This window comes from Dipodomys merriami, unplaced genomic scaffold (assembly GCF_024711535.1).
Source record: "Dipodomys merriami isolate MVZ:Mamm:240054 unplaced genomic scaffold, mDipMer1.0.p SCAF_21, whole genome shotgun sequence".
NCBI lineage: Eukaryota > Metazoa > Chordata > Mammalia > Rodentia > Heteromyidae > Dipodomys > Dipodomys merriami.
The window spans coordinates 28664609-28686420 of record NW_027203493.1 but is presented as its reverse complement, the minus strand read 5'-3'; the positions used below and the strand labels follow the sequence as shown (position 1 = coordinate 28686420).

The window sequence follows — 21812 nt, the reverse complement described above, 5'->3', positions numbered from 1 at the left end:
ATTTTTTATGTATAATGAGGTATTTTATCTAATTTGTGAAAGTTTGTGGATCTAGTTTCTCACCTAATCTCAAGTTATCTTTCATATTTATAAATAAATTGTAACAAATGTTATGCAGATATAAGAGCCTTAAATTCTAGTTTTTGGTTTTAGTCTGTGTTTCAGTTGAGAGAGTATAAAAAATGAATATTGAGAGCCAGAGGCCAATGCCTCAGACCTGTAATCCTAGCTACTCAGGAGGCTAAGATTTGAGGATTGTAGTTCAGAGCCAGCCCAGGCAGGAAAGTCTGTAAGACTCTTATCTAAAATTAACCAGCAAAATGCCATAAATGGATCTGTGGTTCAAGTGGTAGAGCCCTAATCTTGTGCAATACTCAGGGACAGTGTTTAGAGCCCTGAGTTCAAGCCCCAGTCCCAGCACAAAAAAAAAAAAAAAAAATGAATAATCAATATATAATTTCCTATGTGGTTTTTTCTTTACAGTAAAGATGAAATATGCAGAAAATGTTCCTCACAACATGACAGAAAAGGAATTTTGGACACGTTTTTTCCAGTCCCATTATTTTCATAGGGACCGGCTAAATACAGGGTCAAAGGATCTCTTTGCAGAATGTGCCAAAATAGATGAAAAAGGTAACTGTTTATCCCTATCCCTGATATACTCTAGTATCTAGTTGTTGGAGCTGTTATTTTGTTTTATTTTATGTTTGAGAAAGCTAAGCCTTGATGGACCTTTTATTTCATTGATTTTCTAGGGTTAAAAACAATGGTTTCATTAGGAGTAAAAAACCCACTACTAGATTTGACAGCTTTGGAAGACAAGCCATTAGATGAGGTAAGAAGCAATAAAAAGGAGTTTGAGGGGCTGGGAAAGTGGCTCAGTGGTAGAGTGCTTGCCTTGCATACATGAGGCCCTGGGTTCGGTTCCTCAGCACCACATAAGCAGAAAAAGCCAGAAGTGGCACTGTGGCTTAAGTGGCAGAGTGCTAGCCCTGAGCTGAAGAGCTGAGGGACAGTGCCCAGGGCCTGAGTTCAGGCCCCAGGACCAAAAAAAATGAATAAATAAATAAAATAATAAAAAGGTGTTGGAGGTAAAGCAGTCTTTTCCTAGATTCTAGAAAATTATTATTTTTATAATTTAAAAATAAGCTGAAAAGTATAGATGTTCTTGTGAGATTGTAAGATAAGCAAAATACTGATAAATCTTAAAGCCTGGGGTTTGATCTCCATCCCCAAAAGATATGCTTTTGGTAGTGCTATTTATTGTAAAAACTGCCTTGAATGTGCCAGGCAACAGTGGCTCCCATTTATCTTAGCTGAGCTCTGAGGATAGAGGTTCAGAGGTAACCCATATAGAAAAGGATGTGAGACTTCATTGCCAATTAACTAGTAAAAAGCCAGAAATGAAGTTGTGGCTGAAGTAAAAATGCTAGACTTGAGCAGAAAAAGTTGAAGGACAGTCCCACTCTTGAGTTCAAAGTCCCCCAGCACAGCTATGATATATGATGACATGCTAACACTTTTTAGAAACATTTTCACTCTCCTATGAGCAATTTTCCAGGTAATTATGAAGACTTAACATAGTAAGGTAACCTTACTTTAAAGAAATATAAATATTAGTAGATAAGTAGATTTTTCTACTCTCTGAAAAAACTTGGCCCACAGCAGCCCAAGTATGTTTCAGCAACTATGCTATCAAGTATGAGCTACATAATAGCACCATTATTCCAGTTAAACAGACTTTTTCATTCACAGAGAAAGAAGCAATTTCTTTTGCTTCCCATTTTCTGGTCCAAAAATCTGTCATTACTCTTCGTTTTCTTAGCCTTCTTTGAGCTCCTTTTGTATATACTTTTGTATATACTTTTAATATAGTTACAGCTTCCTTTATTTTTTTTTCCTCCTATCTTACCCTCTTAGTTTTAATATATGTCATCACCAGGTGAAGAAAAACTACTGTTAAAATTTTATGCTAGCTGGGCATCAGTAGCTCATGCCTGTAATCCTAGCTACTCAGGAGGCTAAGATCTGAGGATCACGGTTCAAAGCCAGCCAGGGCAAGAGAGCCCGTGAACCTCTTATCTCCAATAAACCACCAGAAAACTGGAAGTAGAGCTGTGGCTAAAATGGTAGAGTACTCGCCTTGAGCTGGAGAGTTGAGGGACCATGCCAAGGCCCAGAGTTCAAGCCCCACAACGGGGAGGGGGACGAGGGAAGTATGCTACATTCTAATTATAAACTAACAAAATAATATTTGGTGCTCAGATGAGTCATTTCCTTGATGAAATTCAGTTATTTTCTTATTAGTTCCATTTCCTTGATGAAATTCAGTTATTTTCTTGTTAGTTCTCCCAACTCAGTAGTTTCTTTGGTGAATTGGAGCACATTATAAAATAGCTCTTTTTTAATCATTCTGAAGTAATGCTTAGTGAAAATTACAGATACAGTTCTGAATGGTGAGGCAAAATAATTTTTAATGGCATATTGTACATGCAACTTTGAAGCATTTCTTTTCACTTTATTATCAATATGCCATACTAAATATACCAAAGTTTGGTGTTTATGTTTTGAGACAGTCTTACTAAGTTGCTTAGGCCAACCTCAAACTCAATTCTGCCTCCCCCATCTAGTATCTGTGATTATAGGAAATTGCACCAGGCTCTACTATATAGTCTTTAAAACCAAACTACCTGACTCCAATACTGATCTAAAAAAACAAACAAAAAAAAAACCCCACATATCTAAGCTCACTTGTTTTTGGTTTTTAATTAGTTGGATTAACAGTACTAGGCTATTTTACAGGCTATAGAGGATATGAGGGCAATCTGGCTATAATATGTTACCTCATTGATTGCCAGTGGTGATTCAGCTGATCTGTCTGGCTAGGCAGGTATCTCCTTCCTGATAGAGGAACTGTTCTCTCAAAGGTATACCTCCATCCAAACTCTCAAGAGAGGCTGAAGAAGGTATAGGTCAGTGATAAGAGTTCAAGCTTATCTTGTGTGATGTCCTGAGTTCCATTCCCAGCACTGCCCAAAAGACAGTTTGAAGAGCCTACTGAGCCAGGCACCGGTGGCTCACACCTGTAATCCTAGCTACTCAGGAGGCTGAGATCTGAGGATCATGTTCAAAGCCAGCCCGGGCAAGGAAAGTCCCTGAGACTCTTATCTCCCATAAACCACTCAGAAAACCAAAAGTGGTGCTGTGGCTCAGGTGGTAGAGCACTAACTCATCTTGGGCTGAAGAGCTGAGGGACAGTGCTTAGGCCCAGAGTTCAAGCCCCATGACCGACAAAAAAAAAAAAAAAAGAGCCTACTTCATATGCTCCATGAATAACATGTTATTGCCATTATCTATACTTTTAAATGTCTCCATAGTATTCCATTAATACAAACAATCCCTTTCATAGAAATAGTATTGATTCTATTTTTCCTCGTTCCTACCTCTTTTTTTTTTTTTTTTTTTTTTTTTTGCCGGTCATGGGGGCCTGAGCTCTGGGCCTGGGCACTGTCCCTCAGCTCAGCTCTTCAGCTCAAGGGTAGCACTCTACTACTTGAGCCACAGTGCCACTTCCAGCATTTTCTGCTTATGTGGTGCTGAGAAATCGAACCAAGGGCCTCATGCATGCAAGGCAAGCACTCTACCACTAAGCCACCTTCCCATCCCCTACCTCTACTTATTTTAACTGTTAACAGGATAGGATCTCAAGCCTCCCAAATGCATTATTTCATAAACACTTAATTATGTAATGATGAATCTCAAATTTCCCTCATCTCACTCCAAACCTCCAAATCATTCGAATTACCTGCTTGATGTCTCTAAGATATTTCATAGGCATAAGCCCTAGGACCAACACACACACAAACATAAAAAGGTGTAAAGGGTAAGGCATATAACTCAGTGATAACATTTTGTTAGCAGGTATAAGACCATGCAACTAGCATAGAATTGGGGAGGGGGCAGAATTTTAAAAATATTTTTGTACTAAAAGTACTTTGTATTACTAATTATGGGTAAAATACCACTTGTTCTTAAACATTTTCTAGTAAATATGTAGAAATGTTGTTGAGAATAAAGTGTGTTGGGTTCTGGTGGCTCACACCTATAATCTTAGTTACTCAGGAGACAGAAATCTGAAGATTGTTTTGAGAAGAAAGATTGGAAGTCAGCTGAGGCAGAAAAATCCATGAGACTCTTATTTCCACCCTACCAAAAAGCTGGAAGTAGAGGTGTGGTTCAAGTTGCCCAGCACTAGCCTTGAGTGAATAGCCCAAGCAAAGATGAGGCTCTGAGTTCAAGCCTCAGTATGGTATAAAAAGAGTCCTGTGATTTTTTTTTTTTCAAACAAGCAGGTCTTTTTTACAAAATAGATGAAAAAAAAGCAGAACCTTACTTTGATTTTAATCGACAAAATTGTTTCCATAGGGCTATGGCATTTCCTCAGTGCCATCTACTTCCAATTCTAAATCCATAAAGGAGAATAGTAATGCTGCAATCATCAAGAGGTTTAACCATCACAGTGCCATGGTTCTGGCAGCTGGTCTCAGGAAACAGTTAAGTATACATGGAAAGATTTGGTCACTAGGCTTTTCAGAATATCCAAGTGGAGTTGTGGTGAGTTCTGCTTGTAGTTTTTAACATTAATGTTTTTCCCTTTGTTTTTAAGACAAGCACAAAATGAACAAAATGGTGAACCCAGCCGCATGGATGGAAATTCTGGAGATGCTGACTCCTTTCAGCCAGCAATAAAAAGGGTATGGGCACAAAATTTGGGCCAGTTAGAGTTTGGGTTTCTCCAGGTATAAAGTATCTACAGATACTTTGTGTTGCTTATTTCATATGACTTAGCATTTCTGACCAAGATGCATTAGGCTTGGCATTTAAGCCTTAGCACTAAAAAAAGACTTTAAGAATGACAGACAGAGGTTCCCTTTTTTCTCTCCCTTTAGTCATTTGCACTGCCACCTGAACCATGACTAAAACTTCTCCCCCTTTATTAAGTATTCTTTATTATTATTAAGTAGTTGTCCAAAGGCGTTTCAATTCCATCTTGATCAGTGTTACCCCTTCCATTGTTCTCTCCCATCATTTAATGGTTTTTATGATGGGTTTATCAAGGATTAAGTGCATTTTCAATTTAGTTTTGGTTTTATCAGTGTATGGCACTATTTAAAGTAGTGGAGCATCTGTATTGCATCAAAGGGTTTATGGAACTGGTATGGTAGTACATGCCTGTATAATCCCAGTATACAGGAGGATCACAAGTTCCATGACAGTCAGGGTTAGACCCTGTGTCAAAATTTAAAATTTAAGCCAGTGGCTCACATTGTAATTCTACCTAATCTGGAGGCTGAGATCTGAGGGTTGCGGTTCAAAGTTAGTCTCAGCAGGAAGTCCATGAGACTTACCTACAATTAACTACCAGAAAATTGGAAGTAGCGCTGTGATTCAAAGTGGTAGAGCTCTAACCTTGAGCAAAAGAGCAAAAAAGGGATAGTGCCCAGGCCCTGTGACCTTGGGTGGGGCGGTGGGAATTAATTTTTTTCAAAGGATATTTTATGAACTGGGCACCAGTGGCTCACGCCTGTAATCCTAGCTACTCAGGAGGCTGAGATCTAAGGAATGCTATTCAAAGCCAGTCTGGGCAGGGAAAGTCTGTGAGACTCTTATCTCCAATTAACCACCAGAAAACTAGAAGTGGTGCTGTGGCTCAAGTGGTAGAGTGCTCACCTTGAGCTGAAGAGCTCAGGAACAGTACCCAGGCCCAGAGTTCAAGCCCCACAAGCAGCAAAAGAAAAATAAACAACAAAAAAAGGTACTTTATAGCAAAAGAAGTTTAGGAACTTTAAAAGACCTTCAAAAAAAGGTTGTTATCTTTCAGTAGTAGTTGCTTCAGTAATGCATTTCTGTGAAGGGATAAATGAATACTATTTATTTCACTACTTTATTGTGTTTCCATGGGTTTATATTAACATTTAAAATGAACAAAGGCAATGAAATACTTCAAAACAAAGTCAGTGAGATACTTCATTTTTTAACTAAGTAAGATTAAGATATAAATTACACCTGGGTTCTAGTGGCTCACACCTGTAATCACAGCTACTCAGGAGCTGAGATCTGAGGATCATGCTTTGAAGTAAGTCCAAACAAGAAAGTCTGTGAGACTCTTATCTACAATTGGCCACTCTAACAGTGGAAATGGAGATGTGGCTCAAGTACTGAGTGCCAGCCTTGAGTGAAAAAGCTAAAAAAAGACCATGCCCAATCTCAAGCCTCATTACTTGCATTAAAAAATACATAGGGCCGGGCGCTGGTGGCTCACGCCTGTAATCCTAGCTACTCAGGAGGCTGAGATCTGAGGATCTCGGTTCAAAGCCAGCCCGGGCAGGAGAGACCGTGAGACTCCTATCTCCAATAAACCACCAGAAAACCGGAAGTGGCGCTGTAGCTCAAGTGGTAGAGCGCTCACCTTCAGCTGAATTGCTGAGGGACAGCGCCCAGGCCCAGAGTTCAAGCCCCACGACCGACAAAAAAAATAAAAAATACATAAATAAAAGATATGTAAGTTATAGAGATTGTAGAAATCTAAAAAGTGATGTGTTTTTTTGCAATACTGTGCCCTAAATTAAATACCCTTGATTTATGGTAGTGAACTATCAGAAATTTTTGTTTTCCAATATTGATTTTTACAGTATTCAATAGTAAATGCTGCCTCAGAATATTTCTGTACAGTCTTTCAGTTGTTAAGTGTTGTATACTTTGCAACAATTTTATAAAATAAGTAATTCAAAAGTAATAGTTGGGAGAAAAAAGTAATCATTACCTGAGGATGTAGTTCAATAGTAGAGTACGTGGCTAACATGAATAAGACCCTGGCTTCACATCTAAGTACCACCACCACCAAAGCCAGTGGCTCATGCTTATAACCCTAGCTGCTCAGGAGGCTGAGATCTGAGAACCTTGGTTTGAAGTCAGCCAGGGCAGGGCAGTCTGTGAGACTTATCTCCAATTAACCACAAAAACAACAGGAAGTGGCACTGTGGCTCAAGTGGAAGAGCACTCACTTTGTGCTGAAGAGCTCAGGGACATTGCCCAGGCCCAGAGTTCAAGCCCCACCCCCCACCCCCAAAAAAAAAGTCACGCAATTTCCCCAGGCTGGCTTTGAACTGTGATACCTCAGATCTCAGCCTCTTAAGTAGCTAGGGTTACAGGCATGAGCCCCCAGCACTGGCTAAAATGCAAACTTTAATGTATGAGATTGATAAAAATTAAAGGTTCTGTAATTCTTAATACAACCAAAATGTAGGAATACAGTGATTTTTAAGTGATTGGTAAGAAAATTGGTTCAGCCAATAAAAACATCATTTCTAGCTCATAGTAAGAAAACTTTTTTTTTTTTTTTTTTTTTTTTTTTTTTTTTTGCCAGTCTTGGGGCTTGAACTCAGGGCCTGTGCACTATCCCTGAGCTGCTTTTGCTGAAGGCTAGCCCTCTACCACTTGAGCTAGAGTGCCATTTCTGGCTTTTTCTGTTTCTGTGGTACTAAGGGATCAAACCCAGGGCTTCATGCATGCTAGGCAAGTATTCTACCACTAAGCCACATTCCAAGCCCGAAGAAGACATTTTTTTGTCCTACACAGTGTTTATTACTTAAATAGGAGAAAGTTACTGACCAAAAGTATTGTGTTAACAATTACAGGCAAAGTTACAAGAGTCCATTGAATATGAAGACTTGGGAAAAAACAATTCCATTAAAACAATTGCACTAAACCTCAAGAAGTCAGATAGGTAAGTTTGATCAATGATAAATTAAGTTGAAGCAGAATAGTTTCATAACAAAATTATGCATCTTAGGAAAGCATCCTAAATCATCAAAATAAATTTTAGAGTTTTATGTTCTCTTTATTGCCTTTAAAGGAGTTTTAACTGTTGTATCTTTCTCTTTCTTGAGAAGAAATGTATTGCTCACTAAAGTGTTTAAAAGACAAATATTGAGCACCTTTACTCTGTGATTATTTCTTGTGTGCTACCTTTAGGTATTATCATGGTCCAACTCCAATCCAGTCGCTACAGTATGCAACAAGTCAGGATATTATTAATTCTTTTCAAAGTATTAGACAAGAAATGGAAGCTTATACACCCAGATTAACTCAGGTAGGTAATTTGTTCTATTTAAAGACCAGAATTCTTATTGTCCTCTATAGGAACATCCACAATGAACTATACAAGTAACATTTTAATTAGGTATAAAGACACATTTCTGTTAGGAAATGTTGGCTCACACTTGTAATCCTAGCTACTCAGGAGTCTAAGACATGAGGATTGAGACAGCCCAGGAAGACAAACCCAAAAGGCTTTTTCTTTATCTTTTCTAAAACTTGAGTAGAAGAAAAGTTTATTGCAAACAGTAAGATGGAACCGCCTATGAAAATAGACAAGGGGGGCTGGGAAGGTGGCTCAGTGGCAGAGTGCTTGCCTTGCATGCATGAGGCCCTGGGTTCAATTCCTCAGCACCACATAAGCAGAAAAAGCTGGAAGTGGCGCTGTGGCTCAAGTGGTAGAGCGCTAGCCTTGAGCTGACAAGCTGAGAGACAGCACCCAGGCCCAGAGTTCAGGCCCCAGGTCCAGCAAAAAAAAAGAAAAAGAAAATAGACAAGGGGCCAGAGCTGGTAATCTTGACACTTAGTGCAAATAACCAGCGGGTAGACCTGTGGCTAAGTGGTGGAATGCCAGTCTCTAGAGAAAAGGCTCGGGGACAGAGCCCAGGTCCTCAATTCAAGCTCCAGTAAAACACACACACACACACCACACACACACACACACACCACACACACACACATACCACACACACACACACACACCACAACACACACACACAAAAGAGGGTAGACCTGTGGCTAAGTGGTGGAATGCCAGTCTCTAGAGAAAAGGCTCGGGGACAGAGCCCAGGTCCTCAATCAAGCTCCAGTAACACACATACACACACACACACACACACTTGAAAAAAAAATCCAAAAGTAGAAAAAAGGGTGTTTGTCAAGAAGGATCTGAAAACATAAAAATAATGAGTTTTTGTTTGGTAGTATTTGGGGGTGGGGGAGGAGGGAGTCTGGTCGTGGGGCCTGAACTCTGGGCCTGGGCGCTGTCCCTCAGCTCTCTCCCTCAGCTCTTCAGCTTAAGGCTAACGCTCTAACACTTGAGCCACAGCGCCACTTCTGGCTTTTTTCCTTTTGCTTATGTGGTGCTGAGGAATCAAACCCAGGGCCTCATGCATGCAAGGCAAGCGCTCTACCACTGAGCCACCTTCTCAGCCACTGTTTGGTAGTATTTTATTCTTATATACTTGGTTTTAGTTGGACAACCATGCATATTGCCAAGTTACTTTTTGACATAACTATGAGTATTCTACATGACCTCAAACCCAGAATGTATAAAATGGTGTTTGTTACTTTTTCTTTTTTTTAATCCTTCACATTTAAGTTAGAAAGTTCCATCAGTTCCTCCTTGAATATTTCTAGAGCTGTGTGTGACTCAAGTGGTAGAGCATCTGCAAAGCTAGCATAAAATAATCATAGTAATTTTTTACTCCAACAGCTTAGTTGAGGCAATGTTATTGCACATTATCTAAAAAAATTCAGTCTCATCACTGCAGCTTATTTTATACTGCCTCTTTTTTCTTGCTAGTTAATAGATTGAGTGCTGCTTTCTGTCAGTAATACCTTTTACCCCCTTAATCCCCAACTTAGGTGGTAAAACCAAAAAGGAAGAGAGTCACATACCCAGACTAGGGGGCATTAGTAGAAAGGAAGGGGAAAGGAGGAAGAGATGGGGGGGAAAGTGATTAATAAGGACTAGATATAGAGGCAGTAAAAAGGAGGGTAGGTGAATATAATTGGTGTACATAATAGGCATGGACAGAACTATCATAGTGAATCCCATTCATTTTTAACATTAATATGTGTTAATGTTAAATTGACCTTTTTTGGTGGGTTGTGGGGCTTGAACTCTGGGCCCAGATGCTTTCCCTGCATTCTTCAGCTCAAGGCGAGCACTCTACTGCTTGAGCCACCACTTAGGTTTTCTAGTGGTTTATTGGAGATAAGAGTTTCACGGAGTTTCCTGTCCAGGCTGGCTTTGAACCGTGATCCCCAGAACTCAGCCTCCTGAGTAGCTAGGATTAAAGGCGTAAGCCACTGGTGCCCGGCACTAAATTGACCTTTCCAGTCCCATCTTCAGCCAATTTCCACTACTCCTTTCCACACGTAGCTAAGAGTTCAATAATACATTGTTGTTCTTTTTTCTTTTTTCTTTTTCTGTCGGTGGTGGGGCTTGACTCAGGGCCTTGGCACCATCTCTGACTTTTTTCACTCAAGGCTAACACTCTGTTTGAGCCACAACACCACTAATGGGTTTCTGGTGGTTAATTGGAGAGGAGTCTCACAAACTTTTCCTGCCCAGCCTGGCTTCCAACTGCCATCAATCCTCAGATTGTTATAGCTAGTTATAGGTGTGAGCCATTGGTGCCCGGGCTAAAGATATCCAGTCTTGATAATCACATCATAAATTGTTTTTTTTTTTCTGGGCTTTTTTCATTTAATATTTCCATATCATAATTGAATATAACAGACTAAAGTCTCAGAAAGCAAAACTACTAATAGGAGGAAGCTATTACTGGAATATAAGTTTTCTACCCAGACTGTGATCTCAGGGAAGTTGTTAACTGTCATTGCTATAAAGTATTAATACAGGAAAAAAAATACTTTATTGCACCTTTTACTATAAAACTCAAATATTAAGTAACAACTGACAAAAGAGGAAAATTTTTTTTTTTGCCTTATTTCTTTCAGGTCCTCTCAAGTAATGCTGCTAGCAGTACCATCACAGCACTGTCACCTGGAGGAGCACTTATGCAGGGAGGGGCACAGCAAGCCATAAACCGTACGCACTCTGGGCAGCCTTCTACTTCTATCTTTTTGTCCCTTTTGTCAATAAACTCTAAAGAGCAAGCCTTGCTTTTTCTTTGAGGCAATTCTGGAATTGGGGGATTGGGACCTCATGCATGTTAAACATGCACTGTACTACTGAGCTCTACTGGCACCTTAAGTGGTTATTTTTAGAGACTGTATGGAAAATAGCTTTTATCGTATGGACCTCTTTTTTTTTTTTTTTTTTTTTTTTTTTGCAGAGATGGTGCCAAATGATATTCAATCTGAATTGAAACACTTGTATGTGGCTGTTGGAGAACTTCTCCGGCATTTCTGGTCTTGCTTTCCTGTTAATACACCATTCCTAGAAGAAAAGGTTAGAACCTAAGTAATATCTTAGATTTTTTTTTTGGTACTGGGAATCAAACCCAGAATGGTGCACTTGCTATGCAAGCACTTTGCCACTGAGCTATATCCCAACCCTTTAGATGTTATTTTGAAGTTAGAAAATGTTACTCTGTTTACCATGACACTAATAGAACTACTATTTCATTTAAGCCTTCCAGCACCTTCATGGAGATAGTATTAATTATAAATTCATGTCATAGATAAGGAAACTGAGATCCAGAGTTGTTCCATAACTGTTGAAAATACAACTTAAATCTATTTCCAAACCACAATAAATAATAGAAGAGAAACCCAAAACAAATCATATAAATATATATATATATATATATATATATATATATATATATATATATATATATATATATATATATATATGAATCAGACACCTGTAATTCTAACTGCCCAGAAAACTGAGCTCTGGGGACCACAATTCAAACCAGCCCCAGCAGAGAAATCCCTAAGATTCTTAACTTCCAATTATCCAGCAAAAAGCTGGAAATGGGGGTGTGGCTCAAGTGGTATAACACCAGCATTGAACAAAAAAGCTAAGGAAGTATGCAAGCCTGTGAGTACAAGCCCAGGTATCAACATAAAAATCATTTATTTTAGAGCTGTTTCTCAGGTGGTAGGGCACTTCTAACAAGCCCAGTCTCACACTAATAAATAAAATTATGGGGGGGGGTAACTAAAGAGTGAACCCAGAGCCTCATGCATGTTGGGCAATTACTACTACTCATCTACATCCCCAGACCTGTACTAGCTATTTAACACAAACACTTTTAGCCAGTTAAAGGACAAGTAACAAGTAGAAAAAATACTTATGCCATTAATAGTAATGATAGCTTTCTTGTGTAGATTGCTCATGCCCTGTAATCCTAGCTACTTAGGAAGCTAAGATCTGAGGATCACAGTTCAAAGCTAGCCTGTGCTGAAAGCCCATGAGACTCCAGTTAACTACTAAAAAAGCCAGATGTGGAACTGTGGCTCAGTGAAAGAGCGCTAGCCTTGAACTTTAAAAAAGTTTTAGAAAAGCACTCAAACCCTGAGTTCGAGCCCCAGGACCAGCACAAAAAAAGAAAAAAGTAAAAAATTGTTTGTGAAGCTTGTGCTTAGCATGCTTGAGGTCCTGGGTTCAATTCCTGATAACAAAAGAAAGAAAAGAAGGAAGGAAAGGAGGGAGGGAGGGAAGGAAAAGAAGCATGGGACTTGGGCTGGGAAGGTGGCTCAGTGGTAGAGCGCTTGCCTTGCATGCATGAAGCCCTGGGTTCGATTCCTCAGCACCACATAAGCAAAAAGAAAAAAGCTGTGGCTCAAGTGGTAGAGAGCTAGCCTTGAGCTGAAGAGCTGAGGGACAGCACCCAAGCCCAGAGTTCAAGCCCCACAACCAGACCCAAAAAAAAAAAAGAAGAAGAAGAAGCAACAGCATGGGACTGTCTGAAAAATAAAGCAAAAAGGGATTGGTAGTATGCTTCAAATGTTAAGAAAGGCAGAAGACCTAATGGGCAGCGCATTAAAGATGAAAGTTGCTGCCAACAGTAGTAGCACATACCTATTCTCTGAGCTCTCAGAAGGATCTCAAATTTAAGGATAGTCTGAACTACATAGCAAGTGCTAGTTTTTGTTTTTACTTAATGGGCACCAGTGGTTCATGCCTATAATCATAACTACTCAAAAAGCCAAAAGTAGCACTGTGACTTAAGTAGTAGTAGCCTTGAATAAACAAGCTAAAGGACAGTACCAGGCCTTGAGTTCAATCCCTAGTAGTACTCAAAAAAATAAAATGCAAGTGGCTCATTCTCACTGATAAACTCAATAAACTAAAGCTACAATTAAACACAACAACAACAAAAATCTCACATATTTGCCACTCATTAATTTGCAAAAAACAAAAACGAAAAAAACTCAAAATGTCTGCTTTTGCTCCACATTACTAAAAGTCCTTTTATAAAATGCTAAATTCTTTGATATAGAAAGTTGTCATTTAGAAATTTACCCTAAAGCTGGGCACCAATGGCTTATGCCTGTAATCCCAGCTACTCAGGAGGCTGAGATCTGAGGATTGAGGTTCAAATCCAGCCCAGGCAGGAAAGTCCATGAGATTCTTACCTCCAATAAACCACTCAGGAAACTGGAAGTGGCACTGTGGCTCAAGTGGTAAAGCGCTCACCTTGAGCTAAAGAGCTGAGAGACAGCACTCAGGCCCAGAGTTCAAGCCCCATAACCGACAAAAAAAAAAAAGAAAAATTTACAGAGATGTGAAGTTGAAAAGTAGAAATGGCCTATAATATCTACTAAAAAGGGATTAATGATATGATGCACTTATACATTGAAATATTGTACATCTGTTTAAAACAGTGAGTTAGATCAGCTTTAGGTGAAGGTAACCCAAGTGCAGTTCTTTTTTTTTTTAATTTTATGCCAGGACCTGAGCACCATCCCTGAGCTTTTGTACTAAGGGTAGTGCTCTACCATTTGAGCTACAGGTCCATTTCCAGCTTTTTGATAGTTAATTGGAGATAAGTCAAGGCCTTTCTTGCTTAGGCTGGGTTTGAACCCAGGTCCTCAGATCTCAGCCTCTTGAGTTCCTAGGATTATAGGCATGAGCCACAGATGCCCAGCTTCCAAGTGCAACTTTTAAAAATAGTATATGTTCTTGTGTTTTTTTCTGCCTATAACCCACCAGAAATAACCTACCAGAAAACCGGAAGTAGTGTTGTGGCTCAAGTGGTAGAGCACTAGCCTTGAGCTGAAGAGCTGAGGGACAGTACCCAGGCCCAGAGTTCAAGCCCCACGACCAACCGAAAAACAACAACAAAAAATTGTATAGCAACTTTCCTAAGGTGGTTTTCTTTTTCTTATTACCTACAGTGTCTTAATTCTCATCATTTTTTTTTTTTTTTAGGTAATGAAAATGAAAAGTAATTTGGAACGGTTCCAAGTTACAAAGCTATGCCCATTCCAAGAGAAAATTCGGAGACAGTATTTAAGCACAAATGTAAGGCAACAGATGTTTACCTTATTTTCTTACTTTTCATATGTAAATGACATTAACTCTGCTCTTATGTAAATGAATACTTTGTTTTTTCTGTTGCTGAATTACTATTTTTTTTATTGTAAAATGTGTCATACAGTCAGAAGTATGTAAAATATATGTATCCAACAGTTATCAGTGAAAGTAGTGGGATACCATAATTCATAAATGTTCTGAATGCTCCTGTCCAGATAGTTGCACACTTCCCACCTACAGAGATCATGACTAACTAGTATTTCTTTTTTTTTTTTTTTTTGTTGGTCGTGGGGCTTGAACTCTGGGCTTGGACGCTGTCCCTGCGCTCTTAAGCTCAAGGTGAGCGCTCTACCACTTGAGCCACAGTGCCACTTCTGGTTTTCTAGTGGTTTATTGGAGATGAGTCCACAGACTTTCCTGCCCAGGCTGGCTTTGAACCGTGATCCTTAGATCTCAGCCTCCTGAGTAGCTAGGATTATAGGCGTGAGCCACCGGCGTATTTCTGACCATCTCTATGTTTTGCTTTATAGGTGATACACTTACGTAAATGTTCCAAAACAAATCTACATTACTAATTTAAGAAAACTAAGTAGCACTCATAAACCAGTCAATGTAAAGAAAAGCAAAATTGGGCTGGGAATGTGGTTTAGTGGTAGAGTGCTTGCCTAGCATACATGAAGCTTGGGTTCAATTCCTTAGTACCACATAAACAGAAAAGGCTGGAAGTGGTGCTGTGGCTCAAGAGAGGTAGAGTGCTAGCCTTGAGCATAGAGAGGCCCAGGGACAGTTGCCCAGGCCATTTGGTGAATAAGAGGTGTCACTATGTGTCTAGGGTTTTTTTTTACCCCAGTCCTGGGGCTTGAACTCAGGGCCTGTGCACTGTCCCTGAGTTGCTTTGCTCAAGGCTAGCATTCTACCACGTGAGCCACAGTGTCACTTCTGGCTTTTTCTGTTCATGTGATGCTAAGGAATCGAGCCCAACCAAGGCTTCATGCATGCTAGGCAAGTATTGTACCACTAAGCCATATTCTCGGCATCTTTAGCATTGGTTTTAAAGCAAAGCTTTGCCGGACACTGGTAGCTCATGCCTATAATCCTAGCTATTTAAGAGTCTGAGATCTGAGGATCACAGTTCAAAGCCAGCCCAAACAGGAAAGTCCATGACACTTATCTCTAGTAAACAACCAGAAAGCCAGAAGTGGAGCTGTGGTTTGAAGTGATAGAGTGCTAACCTTGAGGGAAAAAAAGATAGCTCAGGGATAGCACCCAGGCGCTGAGTTCAAGCCCTACAACTGACAAAAAAAAATTTTTTTTTTTGTTTATTTCTTAAACATTCCAAGTGGAGGGGCTGGGAAGGTGGCTCAGTGGTAGAGTGCTTGCCTTGTATGCATGAGGCCCTGGGTTCAATTCCTCAGTACCACATAAGCAGAAAAAGCCAGAAGTGGTGCTGTGGCTCAAGTGGTAGAGCACTAGTTTTGAGCTGAAGAGCTAAGGGACAGTGCCTAGGCCCAGAGTTCAGGCCCCATGACGGGTGGGGGGGGGGGGGGGGGACAACAAACATTCTAAGTGGATTTACTTAGAAAAGAAGCTTGGAGCATGTTTCCACAACACACAAAGGATGGCCAGTAGATTTCATATCTTTTTTTTTTTTTTTTTGGTGCCCATCCTGGGGGGGGGGACAATAAACATTCTAAGTGGATTTACTTAGAAAAGAAGCTTGGAGCATGTTTCCACAACACACAAAGGATATAGCCAGTAGATTTCATATCTTTTTTTTTTTTTTTGGTGCCCATCCTAAGGCTTGAAGTCAAGTCACTTGGGCTACAGTTCTACTTCTGGCTTTTTGGTGGTTAATTGGAGATAAAGAGTGTCACAGATTTTCTTGCCTGGGCTGGCTTTACACAGTAGTTCTCATATCTCAGCCTCCTGAACAGCTAAGATTATAGACATGAACCACTGGTGCCCAGCTTAGATTTCATGTCTTATACCTTCTCAGTTGTTTATAAAGCACAGTGTTGACAAGTTTTCTGAAGCCATGTGTAGCTTTGTAGTAGGATGTGCTGGTCATCTGATAGAACTATATGAAGCCACTGCTGTCCACTGAGCAGTACAAGCAATTTTTTTTTAATGTTCCAGACAGAGCTTAATAGCATAATCTCCTCCCCCTACCATGATAATAGATGTGTCAAATGAGGGAATGGGATTTCTGGGATTGAACCCAGTACCTCATACATTCTAGACAAACATTCTAGGGTTAGGAAAGGCTTTTTTTTTTCTTTTTAATTCTGTATTAGATTAAAGCCATTGACATACTTAAAAGCAAACTTTATAAGACTTTAGTTATATTTATGATGAAGTCAGAACTCTTAAAGATCTATAGTTGTGGGGCTGGGAAGGTGGCTCAGTGGTAGAGTGCTTACCTTGCATGCATGAGGCCTTGGGTTTGATTCCTCAGCACCACATAAGCAGAAAGGCCAGAAGTGGTGCTGTGGCGCAAGTGGTAGAGTGCTAGCCTTGAGCTGAAGAGCTGAGGGACAGCACCCAGGCCTAGAGTTCAGGCCCCACGACCAACAAAAAAAAAAATCTATAGTTGTAAACTAAGATGGGATGACATACACTGTGAAGCATTGAAAGTATTTGGTTTTTTTGTGATCTATACAACTATATAGCATTCTTGACATGTTGCGGCTTGACAAGAATATTAAACATAAATAGCTGGGCACCAGTGACTCACATCTGTAATTCTACCCCCTCAGGAGGCTTAGATTTAAGAAGATTGGGGTTCAAATCCAACCAAGGTTAAAAAAAAAATCCATGAGATTCTCATCTCCAATTAACCAGCAAAAAATCTGTACTGGAGATGTGGCTCAAGTGATAAAAGCACTAGCTATGAGCAAGAAAGGTGATTTTTTTTTTTTAAACCAGGGCTGAGAACCGAACCCAGGGCCTTGGGCGCGCCAGGCGGGCGCCCTTCCGCTGGGCTAAACCCCCAGCCCCAAGAAAGGTGATTGTAATCACAAGTCAACATAGAAGAGGACTTGGGATGTAGCTCAGTGACAGAGTGCCTTCCTATCATGCAGAGGGCCCTGGGTCCTTTCTTTCAGAAACACACACATGAGAAAAAATAGATTTCACAGAGTTGTGAATCCAAGATTGCTGGGGCTTGATAGAGTACATGTTTAGCATGTGTTAGGCCCACATGTTTAGCATGTGTTAGGCCCTAAGTTTGCCAAAGATCAAATCTTCAAAGAGTAAGGCATTTTTCAAATATTCTAAAGACAATGTTGATGCAAGCTTCCACCTTCACCAGCAATCCAATATGTGGATCTAGAAATAACCAGCTTAGTTCAGCTTCCTCATTTACCTCTTGTCTGATTGTTGGTTAATGACCAGGCAACATCACAACCCAGACAGAGCAAGTGAGCTTCTAGCCACTGCACCACACCCAGCATTTCTCCTTTCCATACAAAATGTGTTTGCATTTTTTAAAGGGCTTGCCCATCACCTCATTGAGGAAGTGCTCGTGGGCTGGGGAAGTAGAGAGCATGTGCCAGGTTTGGGTTAGAAACAGGTATCTCCTGCCCTTTCCTATTTGTTACGTGTCCTTCCATGTCTTTCAGTTGGTAAGTCACATAGAAGAAATGCTCCAGACAGCCTACAACAAGCTTCATTCATGGCAGTCACGGCGCCTTATGAAGAAGACGTGAGGTGTTCATGGTTTAATGAAATTGAGAAAACTGTGACCTGCAGTGACTCTGGAGACCTGGCCTGACAGACATGCAGATGCCCATAAAGGAGAAATATCTGCAGCATGCCAACTCCCAGAGCATATGCTATTGTACTTGCACATTGGGAACTGAAGGGAAGGAAGGGACCTTGACTCAACTAAATGCTGGGGGGAGGTAAATTAAGGCAGAACCAAATGAGCTAAGTTGCAAATATATTTGAATATGTATTACATATATATGTGTGTGCATATATATGTATATAAAGACTGTTTACTGCAGTTACTCAGGAACTGCTTTTGATTGATATTAAGCTGCTTTGAGAAATTTTTTTTTAAAAACTTAAAGAGTGCATTGATAAAAATCTGAGGTTTTTTTGTTTTGTTTTGTTTTTGTAAATTTTTTTTTCTTAAGTTTATGGCACAGGGTAGACCTTAAGTATTTCTCCTCCATCCTCCACTTGGACCCTCAAGTTTTACTGAATTCTAGTTGTACCTTATATCAGCAAGTTAAGGAGAGTACTTTAAAATAAAGCGAGGGAAACTGTTGTTCAACCATCAGGAAACAGTTGTAGTCAGAAGACATCATTGGTCCTGTGTTTCCTAAGGAAATAAGAATAAATATTGCACTGAGTGTGGTTTGGAGTCCCTAAGTAAAGGGGGATCATATTTACAGAAAGTCGTGTGTGGGGTTTTAATGCAGAATTTTGTCAGAAGACAATGGCGCTGCATGTTTAAGTGCAAATGTATATTGCTAAGATTTTTTAAAAGATGGCATGTGCTTTGAGAAGAGGAAGTTGCATTTTTAAGAGTTTAAAAATCTTACGAGTGAGAAATATAAAAATCTTACTTATTTTCACCTCTAGAAGAAATAAAAGATGTTTCTCATACCGACTTTTCTCCAGTATCTGATTGTTACTGTCCTTGGCAGATCGATAGTCATTGCATAGTGACTGGAAAGCCTAGATGCAAGAAGAAGAAAGAAGAAGAAATGTTCTTATTTCAGAGATCTGTGCCATATTTGTTCCTAATAGGACTCACTCACTGTTTATCTGAGATTTTAGGTGGTTTTTTTTTTTCTTTTTTCTTTTTTTTTGGGGGGGGGAGGGGGTCCAATCATGGGGCCTGAACTCTGGGCCTGGGCGCTGTCCCTCAGCTCTTCAGCTCAAGGCTAGCACTCTACCACTTGAGCCACAGCACCCCTTCTGGCTTTTTTCTTTTTGCTTATGTGGTGCTAAGGAATCGAACCCAGGGCCTCATGCATACAAGGCAAGCGCTCTACCACTGAGCCACCTTCCCAGCCCAATTTTAGGTGTTTTTTAAGGTAAGGCTTCTTACAGGGTTTTTTAAAAACTAGAACATAACCTATGGTTTCTAATGTGTGGCACATAGGTGTGTTGCTAGAGGACTGCTCCTTTTTTTTCTTTGTTTCTTTTTGTTGTTGTTGTTAGTCTTGGGGCTTAAACCTTGGGCCTAGGTGTTGTCCCTGAGCATTTCAGCTCAAGGCAAGCGCTCTACCACTTGAGCTATAGCACTACTTCCAGTTTTCTCACAGACTTTCCTGCCTGGGCTGACTTTGAACAGCAATCCTCAGGTCTCAGCCTCCTATGTAGCTAGGATTACAGGCGTGAGCCACTAATGCCCGACTTTTTTTTTTTTTTTTTTGCCAGTCCTGGAACTTGAACTCAGGGCTTGGGCACTGCCCTGAGCTTCTTTTGCTCAAGGCTAGCACTCTATCACTTGAACCACAGCACCACTTTGGACTTTTTTTCTGTTTATGTGGTACTGAGCAATCAAAACCAGGGCTTTGTGCATGCTAAACAAGCACTCTTACCACTAAGCACTTCCCAGCCCTGCCCGTTCTTTTTTTCAAGCCATATAATAAACTGGTTACTCTTAATATAATAGGTACGGTATGTCAAAACTTTTTCAGACCATGAAATGGTAAAAGAAAGTACATATCACTTTACAGATTTACAAAAGTGCTTTTCAAATGTTACTATCACAATTAGTCTTGAGTAATAGCAATGGAGCAAACAAAAAACATAACCGAAATAGGAAAGCATGGGGAAAGGCAGCCATAAATAAAATCATGTTGAAGTATGTTAAAAGATTTAAATGAGGGGGGGGCTGGGAAGGTGGCTCAGTGGTAGAGCGCTTGCCTTGCATGCCTGAGGCCCTGGGTTCAATTCCTCAGCACCACATAAGCAAAAAGAAAAAAGCAGAAGTGGCCCTGTGGCTCAAGTGGTAGAGCGCTAGCCTTGAGCTGAAGAGCTGAGGGACAGCGCCCAGGCCCAGAGTTCAGGCCCCATGACTGGACCTAAAAAAAAAAAAAGATTTAAATGAGGGGTGGGAATATGGCTTAAATAAGAGTGCCTATTTAGCAAATGCAGGGGCCTAGGTCAAACCACAGTATCACTGTTAAAAAGACCTATAATGGAGCCTGAGAAAGAAGAGGCAATTTTGGAAAATTGGGACAGGCTTCATTTAAATGGAACTATTTTGCCTCTGGAAGTGGCTCACACCTGTAATCCTCGCTATAAGGAGGCTTAGCTCTGAGGTTGGGAAGTTCACCACCAAAAAGCTGAAGTGGGAGATGTAACTCAAGTATAGAGTGCTATCTCAGAGCAAGAAAGCTCAAGGACAAAACCCAAGACCTGCACAAGAAAAAAATACTTTAACAGATGTGGTGGTGTACATAGATAATCCCAACACTAGGGAGGCAAAGGAAGGAGAAATGAGAATTTGAGGATAACCTCAACCGCTTAACAATATTTCAATAAGGTAACATTTTAGCTAAACTGGAGGTTAAATCCAGAACAAATGATTCTCTTGTCCTGTAGGAAGACTGTGGTGGTGAAAATTGGAAAGATCAGTGTTTTAGAGAATCAGGAAAAATGTGTTAATATTTGAGGCTTGATTTTAGCTAGTGAGAGGCTAGAAAAGTGGTTGTGAGTGACTGTGTGTACCAATAGAACGTTTAGAAAAAGAAGTTTTGATTTAAGTCAGCTTCTGGTAGCTAATGCCTATAATCCTAGCTACTCAGAAGGCTGAGATCTGAGGATTGTGGTTCAAAGCCAGCCCAGGCAGGAAGGTCCATGACACTTATCTCTAGTTAACCACCAAAAAGCCAGAAGTGGCACTGTGGCTCAAATGGTAGATTGCTATTTTGAGCCAAAAAGCTCAGAGGTGCCTAGGGCCTGAGTCCAAGCTCCAGGATGTACACCCAAAAAAAAAAAAAAAACTGTTGGTATATAAGTTTTTATGGGTATTAAGAAACACTATTTAAATAAAAAGCCAGAACCCTATAATAATCAAAACTGGGTCAAAATTAAAGTGGAGCCAGGTAGAGAGGACAGGATTGAATAAAGGGTACGTGACGACTATTTCTCATAAGAAAATGAAGGGACTAAGTGACTTCACCAGAGTTCTTGATTTGACTTTTGCCATAAGTCTTAAAATAGTTGAGTACTTTTTATTTTTTCCCCAAGTTCTTTATTATGATTGATTACATAATTTCACAGTATTGTGGAATAGTGATGCTTAGTTAAAGTCACAAACACATTCTAACTTTCATGGGGCAAATTGTGGTCTATAACATTTATGAGTTATATGAGCTTTCCAGTACAGTTATTTCTTCCACATTGGGTGACATGTACATTTGTTTTGCATAGCGTCAGCTGTTCCCTCTTTCCCACTTGTTCCCTCCCTCCCTCCCTGGAGTACTTTTTAGATGAACTTCAACAACTA

At 40.1% G+C, this 21812-nt stretch overlaps 1 protein-coding gene across 3 annotated transcripts in view; it reads left to right on the top strand.

Annotated features, from left to right (window-relative positions):
- Gtf2h1 (general transcription factor IIH subunit 1) overlaps positions 1–18393 on the top strand; it is a 38632-nt gene extending 20239 nt beyond the window's left edge. For 2 of the 3 annotated variants that reach the window (XM_070032766.1, XM_070032767.1), the window contains 10 exons: positions 484–633; positions 756–835; positions 4426–4553; positions 4667–4754; positions 7698–7786; positions 8035–8152; positions 10846–10936; positions 11184–11299; positions 14234–14326; positions 17959–18393. In XM_070032766.1, coding sequence (XP_069888867.1) covers positions 484–633; positions 756–835; positions 4426–4553; positions 4667–4754; positions 7698–7786; positions 8035–8152; positions 10846–10936; positions 11184–11299; positions 14234–14326; positions 17959–18045 — 1040 coding nt within the window. In that variant the 3' untranslated portion in view covers positions 18046–18393. The remainder of the gene's footprint in view (positions 1–483; positions 634–755; positions 836–4425; positions 4554–4666; positions 4755–7697; positions 7787–8034; positions 8153–10845; positions 10937–11183; positions 11300–14233; positions 14327–17958) is intronic. The other variant, XR_011373995.1, reaches the window with a different exon arrangement.
- The last annotated feature ends 3419 nt before the right edge of the window (positions 18394–21812 follow it).